General features: G+C 27.0%; 1 protein-coding gene across 6 annotated transcripts; it reads right to left on the minus strand.

The window, feature by feature from the left end:
• Positions 1 to 1,999: 1,999 nt before the first annotated feature.
• LOC114121409 (pyrimidine-nucleoside phosphorylase-like) lies at positions 2,000 to 13,042 on the minus strand. Of its 6 annotated transcripts, XM_050204741.1 has the most exons (9): positions 12,864 to 13,004; positions 11,411 to 11,524; positions 10,913 to 11,076; positions 5,154 to 5,426; positions 4,866 to 5,024; positions 4,658 to 4,776; positions 3,857 to 4,019; positions 3,558 to 3,779; positions 2,000 to 3,450 (listed from the first exon to the last, which is right to left on the minus strand). In XM_050204741.1, exons 4-9 carry the CDS (start codon positions 5,419 to 5,421, stop codon positions 3,167 to 3,169), a joined length of 1,215 nt encoding a protein of 404 aa, XP_050060698.1. In that variant the 5' UTR covers positions 5,422 to 5,426; positions 10,913 to 11,076; positions 11,411 to 11,524; positions 12,864 to 13,004; the 3' UTR covers positions 2,000 to 3,166. The 6 variants fall into 6 exon arrangements, with proteins under 6 accessions (XP_050060698.1, XP_027839525.1, XP_027839526.1 ...); XM_027983724.2 differs by lacking the exon at positions 11,411 to 11,524 and having other exon boundaries at positions 10,939 to 11,076; positions 12,864 to 13,042; XM_027983725.2 differs by lacking the exons at positions 10,913 to 11,076; positions 11,411 to 11,524; positions 12,864 to 13,004 and adding exons at positions 8,236 to 8,404; positions 8,462 to 8,612.
• Between the last annotated feature and the right edge of the window lie 25 nt (positions 13,043 to 13,067).

The following is a 13,067-nucleotide window of genomic DNA, read 5'->3' on the forward strand; positions in this document are numbered from 1 at the left end:
ATAAAATTTTAAAATTTTTGACTTCCATTATGCATGGGCGCTCATAAGTAACATTTTAAGGGGAGTCAAAATAAAAAAAATTCTCAAATGTAAGGTAATAAAAATAATAATAATATTATGGTAATATTTATTGAGCTACACGTTTTTAATATTTTTTTATTCAGGGGGGGGGGGCAAGTGCCCTATCTTTCCCTCCCCAATGGGCGCCCATGCCACTATGTACTAAGTAGGGTATTAAGACCAATCAAACGCAAATGCTCAGATCTTGAATTATTGTTATTACTTATTTAACACCAATAGTTAAATTTTATTTAAAAACTTTTTATCTAATTTAATTTTAAAATAAAAAATAGAGTAAATAATTCACTATATAAGGGTACTTTGATAATATATACTAATGATTTGCTTTAGAGAATGTTTCTATTTAAATTAGGTCTCTTATATTATATTAGGTATTATATAATACATTTAAAACAAATTTAATATTTTAAAATTTGGAAATATATTATTTTGGTATCTAATGTTTCCTACTAAATTATAATAATATATTAATTAATCAACTGCTCATTGTTGAGGAGTCCTCGAGATAATCATTCACTATAGGTGCGTATACATTAACGTTGTGTACTTATTATAGATATTTATAATATATAACTATATATTATAATGTATGTAAAATTAAATCTTGTTATTAATTAGTTTACATAATTATTTATTTGATATAAATTAAGTCTGCACACATAGGTAGTGCATAGTGTCTTAACAACATTTTAAATGTAAAAATCAACTAGTCAAAGTCGAAAAATTGGGGATCAATATCTATTGAATATTTAATGTAGTACCTTTAAATGTACCTATATAGTATTAATATACCTCTGTAATAACATGTTAATTGTTATATAATTGTAGTAATTTATAAGCGCTTATTACTTACTGCGTTAAGAAAAATATAGAAAAAATGTGATATTATGTTAAATATAATATAATATTTATAAATATATATATATTATAAGCCATTAAGTCCCTCCGCGGACAAACAATGCAATAGATATAATAATGTTTTTTTTTATTATTATTATTATTATATTTTACAGTACGTTGTTAAATATTTAAATACATTTAAATTACCTATAAATCTTTGTTAAAAATATAAATCTATTGAAAAAATTAATGTTTTTATTTTATTTTATATTTTATTATATTATCCATCTAATCGAACTTCTTGGTACTAATGTACTTTGATCAAAAATGAATGAATACAATTGCAGCTTATAATTCAGCCGTGTTTGTATAGGTACGTATTAAATATCCAAACTTAAAATTATAATTATGTAATATCAGTTCATTTTATTTTGAGATAATTACCTAATGACTATAGAATGTTAATAAAATAAATCATTAAAGGGCAAAATTATGATTGACCACGTACTGGTCAATATTTCATATTCATAGATTTTAAATTCGTTATTTTGTTATTCAATAACTTCTAAATAAGAATAATAAGAATAATTCACTATAATCGTAACCTTATCTGTTCACTTCTTATTTTTTTTTTTTAATTGTCTACAGAGAATACCGTTTTATTCAAATCTCTATGAAAATATTTCAACCCAGTTTTTAGTATAATATATACAATAATGATGCATATTATTCAGATTGTTGATATTAGATTAATAGATTCTGAACGATACATGTATTGATTTTACAATGATGTGTTTTTTTATTTTATTCGTTATTCTATAGAATTGTAAAAACGCTTCAATTTTTCACTTTGAGGAAGGTTTCTGGTTAAAAATTAGATTTAATTGATGTTTTAGACTTTAGAGGATTAATTATATTCACTCAGTGATTTTAAAAATAACTGATAAAAATCAAGAAAAAACGGGAAATTTTACGCGAAACCAGTGTTTAACAAAATTTATTTTGCTTTTTTGAATAATTCAAAATACCAATTTAACCTTAGAATATTTTCAAAATAATTAAGTTATTTATAGATACATAATGATTTTATACAGTTTTATTTCAATCAACATTGATAACAATTTTCGATGGATCAAATAGCTTAAAAGTAATACCTATACAACTTGCAAGTTTTGCATAAGTTGTTATTGTATAATAGTTACTTAAAAATATAAAAAATATAAAGATAGGTATACAATATATGTTAAAAGCATTTAAAGTTAATTAAAAAACTATTTTATATACTTAAATAAAACAACATGAAAAAAAAACGTTGGATGACTTGGGTAGTGTAGACAGTCTAAGTAGTAGTTACCTACTCTGCAGCTCAACCTGAGAATGTGCCAATTCTGCGCTTACCCTCAGTTATATTGCCGATATGCAAAGAACCGATTTTTATCGGCATGTGAAACGTTTTCTCACTGGATAGAGTACGTAATCAAGTATTTTTGAATTTTAAATGACTAACTTCTGAAATAGTGTCACTGTAAGTTCCCTTAATTCAATCGTTCGAGTATTATATTTCTTTTGACAACAAAGTTGTTCATTATTTGTGTATAATACATATAGGAAATATTTTCTTCTTAAAAAAAAAAAAAATTGCCATAAAACATAACATTATTTTAACCCGAAAATAAAATATTTTTATTCTCTTTAATATACTTCTATGTTTTCCCCCGTTTAATTTAATTAAAAATATACGAGTTATAGATAAACTGAAAAAAGAACTACGATAGTAATTTTGTTTTATTATTCTGTGGTGAACTCACGTTTATACAAAATTAAGATTAATAATGTTCATGGTAAACATTGCATGATATGATACAATAATTGTGATCTATTTTTTAATAATTTTACTAGCGTTTGTAATTTATTAATTGTTGATGCTTAGACAAAATATTATTGCTTTTATTTTAATCATAAATACATAATAATTGTACGCGTTTTTCCAGTATAAAATATTCATTATACTATGCTGGTGTTATAAACCGATCCTAATGTCTTAAGTAATTTAATAAATTTAATTTTTATAAGTTTTAATAGTTCAATGTTTCAGTAATTTTATTGATTAAATATTGATAATTATTAAAAAAGCATTAACAAAATTTATAATAATAATTCATATTTTTCAATCAAATATAAAAATAGATATTGATATTATAATTAAACCCTAAACAAAATTTGGAATTAAAAATTATTATGACAACTATTGATTACAATCAATTACTCCTAGCAAAATATCTTCCGGTTCTACAATTTCATTTACTATTTCAATCGATTTTTGTAATGAAATCAAATGTGATTCATTTAAATCAATCTCATTGTGATACAAAATCATACAAACAGTATCAATTTCCACGTGATCGCCTTTTTTTACAAGTAAACGAATACCGACCGCTGGATCGATTTCTTGATTAGAAAATTGTCTTCCAGCACCCAATTTGTTACAAACTTTAGCAATAGTCATACCATCTATATCATTCACGTAACCTATAACGGTAAGTATAAACTTATTATTAAACCGGACAATTGTTTTGGACTTCGTTGTATCAATACAAGTATACATTACAAAATTTAAAACACTCAATTGTATTTACCTGAAGTTAGAGGTTTTATTTCGATTTCATATTTGGCCATTGGTAAAATGGCAGTTGTATTACCATAACATAATTCATCTGCTATCCACTCGTTGACTTTCAATTCTATTAACATTTGTTTAAACTTTTCTAAAGCTGTTCCGTTAGTTAACGACTCGGCCATCCGCTTACGACCTTCATTAACCGAACTTACTTTATGAGTCATTTCTAATAGATTTCCACCTATTAAATTATATTATTATAATGCATTAGTATTAAGCAAATAATATATATATATATATATATATATATTTATATACCAATTAGTTCGAGAAGAGTTTGTAAATCACTTGGCCCTTTTCCTTTTAAACAATTTATGGATTCTAATATTTCCAAAGAATTGCCAATATAATTACCAATTGGAGCTGACATTCTAGTCATCAACACTCGGCACTCAATACCCATCAATTTAGCCACTATAACCTAGGTATAACATATCATAAATTACATCATATTATGTAAATATAGACACATATCATATGGAAATATGGAATTAAGATATTTTATGTCCTGCAAAGTCAACAATTATTTTTCTAAAATATCTTAACTTAAGCCTATATAATTTTGTCAGTTCCTAGTGATTATATTATGTCTTAATAGTAAATAATATCTTTTTGTACAGTGACTGCAGTCCCTTAACCTTTTTCATAGATAAATCATTTATTTGAAATCGACTTTCCCTTTTAATTTGTCATTGCATTTTTTTATAAACTTTAAGTGTAAATCGATTTCAAATAGACTACAAAACAAAGAAAGTTTTTTTAATGTCGCATCATCAGATCGAAAACGATATTTTAAAACGTCTAAATTCCTGTATATTGTGCAGTTGGTATTGGATAGATATAAAATCGTTGTCTCCGATTTCCATTTCTTTTAAACACAGAAGTTACTAATATCTATCACAATTAACACTATATTGCTATATTATTAAATATATAAACTATATAAATGCATTTCAATAAAAATTGCAAGTAAGAATTGTATAAATCATTGTTAACTTATAATATATTCGATTAATGAATATTAGATAATATTATTTGTTAAATTATTGAATAGCTTACAAATTGCTTTCCAAAAGTTTTAGCTTCGTCGATTGACTGGAAAAAACTTGCGGTTCCGACTTTTAAATCAAGTATTAAATATTTAATACCAGCAGCTGCTTTTTTAGATATTATAGATGCTATTGAAACAGAGAAAAAACGTATAAAGTCAAACATTTTTTTTCTATAGAATATGTATATACTATATACTGTATAAAGGCAAAAGTACCTATAATTAATCCAGAATTGTCGACCGTAGCAGTGACATCTCGAGCTTTGTAAAGAATAGAATCAGCCGGCGATAAATCATCTGAGCCAACGATAAAACATCCGAAATTATTACCAATGGCCAACAGTTGTTGGTCGTCGAAACTAAACGCTGAATATCCTAAAACGATGTATGTAGTTATTAGTATATTATTGTGATGTGATGTATTATCATTATTATCTATAAAAAACGGCTTTGTTTAAACAATGATAATATTCTTTATAATATATTTTAAGCTACTGTTCTAACCAGGAATACTCTCGAGCTTGTCTAACGTGCCACCGGTAAATTCGAGTCCCCTGCCCGACACCATAGGTATGATGAAGTCTTCTTGCACGGCGCTCAGTGCAGGTACGAGCGGTATCGAGACTTTATCGCCAACGCCTCCAGTGCTGTGTTTGTCCACGATGATTGCGGACGATCTAAACTTGAGTGTTGTGCCCGAATTCGCCATGGCCGTGGTCATATTAGAGATTTCATCATTAGTCAAGTCGTTTAAATACAAGGCCATTAACATCGCTCCTGCGGAAATAAATACTTAATGATTACCTATTTCATAATATTGTATATTGTATATGAAGTCCAGTGGCGCAATTATCGGGAGTGTTGAGTGCAGTGTAATTCACAGGGGGCCATAGATTAAATCTCATATTCGATATTCCTACTATAATCTTTAACATTATATACACGCATTACATTATATTTGTTTTAATATAATAAATAATAACGTCTTTACTCTTTTGAATTTAGAGAAAAATTCGAATTACAAGTACTTAATATGTGAGAAAATAATTTTTATAGAGATATATCGCCATATTTATTTAAGAAAATGATTTTAGCACTACATACAGTGGTGAATTAAGTGCATGTCTTATTTATTTAACCTTGCCCGTAACCAAGGCCGCCCGCAAGGGGGGGGGGGGCAGGGGGGGCCACGGCCCCCCGCTCTTTAGGATAATTTGTTTAAATATAAAAAAAATAAAAAACAGAATTTATGATAAGTGTATTGTTTTTTCGCTGGCCCCCCCGAGAAAAATTTCTGCGGGCGGCCTTGCCCGTAACAGTTGCATCAGCAGAGAGATCTTTCTCAAAATTTAAATAAAAAATTACCTACGATTGGCTAATATCGTTCTCTAACATCAGTTTATTAAACATCGAAAAAGGCACGGCAACTGAATTGGATACAAACAAAATTATTAATGACTTTGTTGCCGCAAAAACAAGAAGAGTTAATTTTTATGAATGCAGAATGATTATCTCAAAAAAATTAATTTAACTGATAATTATTAACTATGACATGTGAGAAAACAATATTTTTTAGAGTCAAAATAAGATATAACTGTTTTTCATTTATATTAGCATAGGTAAGGGCCCCGGTCCCGAAATTTTAACATGAGCACCTTATTATCAAGTTGCGCCACTAATGAGGTTTATTGCACCTAGGCGTCTAAAAATATTACTACCAACAACCAAAACTAATTGTGTAGGATAAAAAAGGTTGATCTCTCAATTCTCATATTATATGATATTCTTACTTGGTGTATTATATATTTATAATTTATATAGGCTTATCAATCATTTGTAAGGTATTCTTTTTCAAAATTGAAGTTTATGTTTATACTTTTAGAGCTGAACAAGTTTAGATGATAAATAAATGAACTACCACCACAAAATCGGCTGTAAAATATTATCATACTACTTCAGTCTTCATTATTAACACCAAATGATGCTCAGTAATGTTATGTGTGACACATAATTATTTATAGTGACGACTGGTAATTTGCTAATATATTATGCTCTAGAACTTTGACATTTTACTTTAATTATTATTTTAAACTTTCTAACGCATGTGAGTAAAATTTAAATTTTTGAAGAGAAACTTCTTTACGCGCGCTTGGCTTGGGGAGTAAGCTGACGAACGCGTTACGAAAAGTGTGATCAGGCGTAACCATAGTAACAATTTTTTATTATTTAAAAAATAATATATATATATATATATATTATTTATTTTCGGGTAAAAGAAAGAAAGATCTTTTCGCAATGATTCGACAGAATGGCAGACCAACAGCTTTCATGACTCTTAGCGCCAATGAAATAGGATGGACGAATCTGATACAGCTGTTGTATAAATTAGCGAACAAGGGAGAGGACATTCCCGAGCGTGCTGCGTCGGAACTAAGTTTCATTGAAAAAAGCACACTTATCAATGAAGTATGTTGCTAAAAGTCATGAAAGCTCAAAAAAAAGCAAAAATATTAATTTACTAATGAAAACATAAGATAAATTTAAATATTTGTAGGAAATTAATATATGTATATGTGCATACATGTATATATTGCAGTATTGCACACACACATTCATATATATACATATTACATATAGATAGAGCGAAAGAAGTTTCACTTCAGTCGTGCGGTCATAAGCACACTCACACTTTATTTTTCAAACAATGTTGTGTGTTTTCAATACAAATAGTACAACTCCTATTTATATTTGGTGAAAAACTTGACACAAAGTACCTATTCAGCCCAATATTGAAAATGTGTTTAGGTACTACTAAGAAAACGTAAAAAAGAGTATACCATTTAAGTTGATCCATTTGACTTGAAATAAGAATAGCGTCTTTCTGAGAGCAAGTTCGAGCAAGGAAGATAATGAGGAGTTAATATGTTTTAGGTAATTTAATTTTTGAATCAAATATCCTATAAGTACATACAATGAAGTAAGTAACTGCAACTGACTGTTTTGTTTTTTCTAAGCTTTCAAAATAAAAAAAAATAAAACAATTAAAAATCTGACTATATCAATATACAATAATGTAGACAACATTTTTTTTTATTATATAGAAGTTAAATGATTTCAATAAACGGTTACAATTTACCAGTTTAATGAGAAAAGTTGATGATATAGTATTGATCAATTCTCTGATACATATAATGTATTAATGTGTATATTTTTTTCAACTTTAGTTCTTCAAAAAAGAGATTTGAACATTAAAAATGTTTTAAAGCTAATTGTTGGCAATTAATTTTGAGAATATTAAGGCAATCAGAGAAATAAAATCAAAATTTAAGGTTAATCGATTAAACAAATAAAAATACTATTTACTGTTCATCATTAAAACATGATAATCGAAAAGATCAATTTTGAGGAGCAAAAATGCCTTAAACTACTCTGAATAATATTTTTCTTTGGAATATAAAAATTAAAAACGTACGTTGTTTTTCAAAAAAGAAAAAACCTTAAAAAAATATAGTTAAAATATTTTTTTTACAATGACCTGAAATTTATGTAGCACTATATTTTCAAAAACGTTAATAGTTTACTTTACCGATTTGACATTGGTCTATACATCCGTCCACTGTACTTTTTACAAAAAATTTGATCTCATCATCGGTCAATTCATTTTTTTGGCATTTTTTTTTTATTATCGATATTATACTCATCGCGTAATTATAAAATATACATCAATTGATCAAATAACGTTCGTCTGCAGTAGCCTGCGTGATGTAAACTACAATTAAAATAATATTATACAGCATTAAGTAAGTACCTACGCGTTTGTTAGCGTTCCGTCACTATTGGTTGGTGTGGTTAATCTTTTATTCGATTAATATAATTGCATGTACGGGCACAATGATGTTTTGTACGACACTATCACGTTCATAAATTATTACTATGATGTTATATCTATACCGACGAATACGTATAACCTGTTCTTTTATTAGGTATATTATATGAAATAATTAATATTCATACAACTACGAGTTTGTTGTAATTTTATAATATAAATTGTTATCTATATAAATATTAGGTAGGTGCATTTTGTTCTCGCTTAAATAAAATAATAATAATTAACTATAGTTTATATTTTTTATTATTCTATTTTAATTGAAAGAGCAAAGTTTGAATTAAATATACTTTTATTTTAAACATATAAGCACTATTCAGTAGTACATTCATGTATACCTAATACAAATATGTACGTACCTATGCGTTATACAGTAAATAGTAAAACCTATCTATCACGGAATCGCTTGGGACCAACAATTTTTTCCGTTATAGAGAGGTTTTACTGTATATACCTAAAATAATTTATTAATTCTATAATTTAAACAACAATATAATAAAACACCGACCATACTAATATGTATTATAATATGCTAGAGTGCGCGAAGTGAATAAAATAAATTATTAAATAATATTTATAAAATTAAGTGTATTGTACATAATAATTATTCGGTTTTTGAAATCAGAAGTGTGTGTGTGTGTTTATAACTGTGTAGTGTAATAAATCAATCATGCTATTATGTAACAAGTTGCGGCGCTACACACAGTACCTGTACTGCCCACGACCCACTTATATATACGAGTGAATTTATTTTTCGGCCTTCTTTGCTGTAATATAAAATTTAATATATATTTATTTATGAATAATAAAAAAGATTGTATATTTCAATACATATTAACTGTAAGAAAAATCCATTTTTCAAATTTAAAATAATATAACTATAGTAAAAGTCCTTTATTAGGAACACTTTTGAATTGAGATATCAATTAACTGATTGTTTTTAATTACTACGAAACAAAATGTATAATTAAAAAAAAGCGGGTAAGTGGGTACCGCTCTGCTGTACTTTAGGTGCCGTGTGGATCACTATTATAATATATTATAAGAGCGTTAAATTTGAATCCAATGATAGTTCTCATTGAATACGAAAAACGATTCTGAACAAAGATGATATTTATCAGCCTAAGATATAATTTCCAGTGGTTGGTGAAAAAGGTGGTTTGTTTTAATGACCTGAATACACAAAAATTTAAGTTCTTTTATAGTTATTATAAGGTAAACTTATGAAAAATCTTTTACTTAATTTTTAACTCTTAGCTACTTACGCAAAACTTTTTATGAATTATACCTACAAAATAATTTGCAAATATTCATGATTTTGACGAATTTTTGTCAATATTTGAACTTCAAATGCTAATAAAAAAAAACTGTGCATATGTATTCTTATAATTTTTAAATCAGTATAAGAGTAACTTATGAGAAACTTTATATTAAATTTTCAAGTATTTTTATAGGGCCAAAAAACTTTATCGACACTTCAAAAAAAATTTTCAGAAAAATTGAAAATTTCAGTTGTCTATAAATAGCTCAAAAAAAGTCAAAATATTTTGAAAATTAAATCATGTCAATCTTAATAACTGGTAAAATTTTCAAGTATTTACGACTTATACTTTTTGAATAATAGCAAATATTTAAAATTCAAACGCACTTAAAATTTTTCTAATAATGATGCTTCGAATTTTCTCTATAGCTACTTGAAGGAAAACTTAATGTAGTATTTTTAATCCTTAGTTATAAACACAAAAAATTTTATGATTTTTCAACTTCAAAATAACTAGCAAATTTTCGCGTTTTCGATTTCGTAAAAATTTGAACTATAAACGCTTATAAAAAAAAAAAACTGTGACTATTGATTTATAATTTTTTTATCGACACTTCAAAAAAAAATTTTCAGGAAAATTTAAAATTTCAGTTGTCTATAAATATCTCAAAAAAAATCAAAATTTTTTGTAAATTTAATTGTATACATAGATAACACTAACATAAAAATTTGGTGAACATTTCAAGTATTTACAGTGATTATTTTTTGAATTACAAACATATAAAAAAATCTATATGGTCGAAAACTGGTTTTGCGTAAAAATTCCCGCTTTTCCTTAATTTTTTTTGGTTTTTCCCGGTGCTTTTGAAAACTATTGGGAATTTAAAAAAACGACCTCTTCAATGCACCAACTAGATTCACTTTCGAACCGGAAACACTACTGAAGTTTAAAATCGAAGCATATTTCAACACGTTCTCGTGTACACAGACACAAAAAAAACACACACCATTATAAAATCAATACATTCATAGCTCTGCTCAGAATTAAAAAACGAAATTAGTTGGACTAGTGAAAATCAGTATCGGTGTATAAAGATAAGATTATGTAGTACTTACCGTAGTAGTATCTAGTAGTTAGTTACCTTGGCTGTAACTGTTAGATATTTGTTTTAAATAACTGATGTGTTTTTCAGCAATCCGACTGATTTTCAATGTTTTAATAAACCGGCCGGTTCGTCGATTTTTTTTTAATAATATGATTATATCAATTATCCGTATTCCTAATAAATAATAATAAACGGCTTTTACTGCTGCAGTATATCCAAAAAATATTTATTCTATATTTGTTTTATATTATATGGATTAACGGTCAATTATGGCTATACCTATTAACTACAATAATTGTACCTATTCTATTTGTTGTACACACGAGTACCTACTGCATATCCGAATCAATAATTGTTCAAAAACATTATTATTATATCCTTATAACCAATAAAAAAGTAAAAACATGCGTTTAAGAAAATAATGATAAGAGTAATAACAATTTATTTGTCAATACAAAATAATAATCAACATTTTTTATTGGTGATGAAAATCAAATAAATAATGTACCTTAGCAGTCATGTACAGACAGCAATATTGTACAATTATTCGAAATATGTACAAAAATCACTGTAGTCTGTAGGTACAAATTGCGAAATGTACAATCCAGACTTGGTATGTCACCTATTATACATAATAAAACAATAAATTTTAGAAAATATTCACAGACATATTACATTTTTGAAACATAAAAAATTTAATATAGTTATAAAAGCAATTATTAATAAAATAATTTTAAGATAAATAATTAATGTTTAAAACGTTCATTTAGATGATATAAATAATTAAAACATTCATTTTTCGAAAAATCACACTAGTCACAGATATTAAATCCATTACAAATAGATAAATTGTTTTTCGAAGACACTAGTTGTTAAATTAAATATTTGTATTGATTCAATAAAAAAAATACATAAATACCTACTTGAATGTTAATTCCGGATAATATTTTGAAATTGTTTAAAGTTAAGTTGTTAGTACCGGGCATAACCCTTTTTTAACGCATTTTATACACTTCATAGGTATAATGGAAAAATGTATAACCATATCAAATAGAATTACTTTAGGTACCTAATCTTATCTAGTTAAGGACCAGTTGCCAGTTGGCAAGCTATTCTCACTTTTTAAAAACCAGTCTTAAGAATCGAGTTAATGAATCAGTACAAATTATCTTATATCATAGGTCCTAGAAACTTAAGCCCGCATTCATTAACTAACAAAATTTAACATAATTTAGCAACGTATAGGTAGTACAAGATTTATTAAATGACTGAAATAATAATATTATACAGTACACTATCAATTATTCTTAAGGGAAGTATATTGAAGATTACAGGAGTAGCAGAAGCAGGAGTTGAAACAATTTAATTACTATGATTTAAGATTTAGCTATAAGATGGGTTATTATACATTAATACGTACAATAAATTAAATTATTACTATTATTTAAAAGTGTAGAGATGGCTATTTGATAGTCTCTACTTCGGAATTTAAAATTTGAATGCTGGCTATGCCCAATATTAAACGTATACCTATTAAGCTCATACTCAACGTTCCTATGTTTTGTTAACCTATCCTGATGAGATTAATAGACTAATAGTTACATATGGAGTAGAGACCTGGGCAATCCGTCAAACTGACGATAGCTAACTCCTCACTTTTGAAAGAAAAATCCTGAAAAGCATTTTTGAATCTGTGAAGTATGGTATAATCAATGATGGAAGGATTAGAAAAAATGAGGAGTTAGAATCACTCCTTAGAATCAATAACAACAAATTGTTGAAGCAGTCAAAAATAAGAGACCACAATAGGCAGGGCACCTTTGGAGAAATCAAAATCCATTATTTTTACACTATTGAAGAAAAACCCAACAGGAAAATAATACATTGGAAGACCAGGAATGAGGTGGGGAGATAGAGAAGAGCTAAGAGGAGGAACAGATTGGAAGGCATGAGCAACTCACCAAGATGGATGTATGATCCTATAGAGTGGCCGTACATGACGAGTTGATAATCTGTAAATTGTTATAAGTTTTTTCATTACTTAATTTTAATTTTGTCTAAGTACCTTCACTGAATGATTTCTTTTCTCAAGACACTCAAGCTATTGTACTTAATTTAATAAAAAAACATACATTATGCTTATTGTACTTTTTTTTAGAATAGAT

The sequence above is a fragment of the Aphis gossypii genome, chromosome 3 (assembly GCF_020184175.1).
Source record: "Aphis gossypii isolate Hap1 chromosome 3, ASM2018417v2, whole genome shotgun sequence".
Classification (NCBI taxonomy): Eukaryota; Metazoa; Arthropoda; class Insecta; order Hemiptera; family Aphididae; genus Aphis; species Aphis gossypii.

Coding starts and splice junctions, on each gene's coding strand:
- LOC114121409 (XM_027983724.2), bottom strand. CDS start 12,900: ATGTACGGCCACTCTATAGGATCATACATCCATCTTG. Junction 5,427..10,938: donor ATCTAACAGTTACAGCCAAG/GTAACTAACTAC, acceptor TTATTTCCGCAG/GAGCGATGTTAATGGCCTTG. Junction 3,451..3,557: donor AATAAAACCTCTAACTTCAG/GTAAATACAATT, acceptor TTACCGTTATAG/GTTACGTGAATGATATAGAT.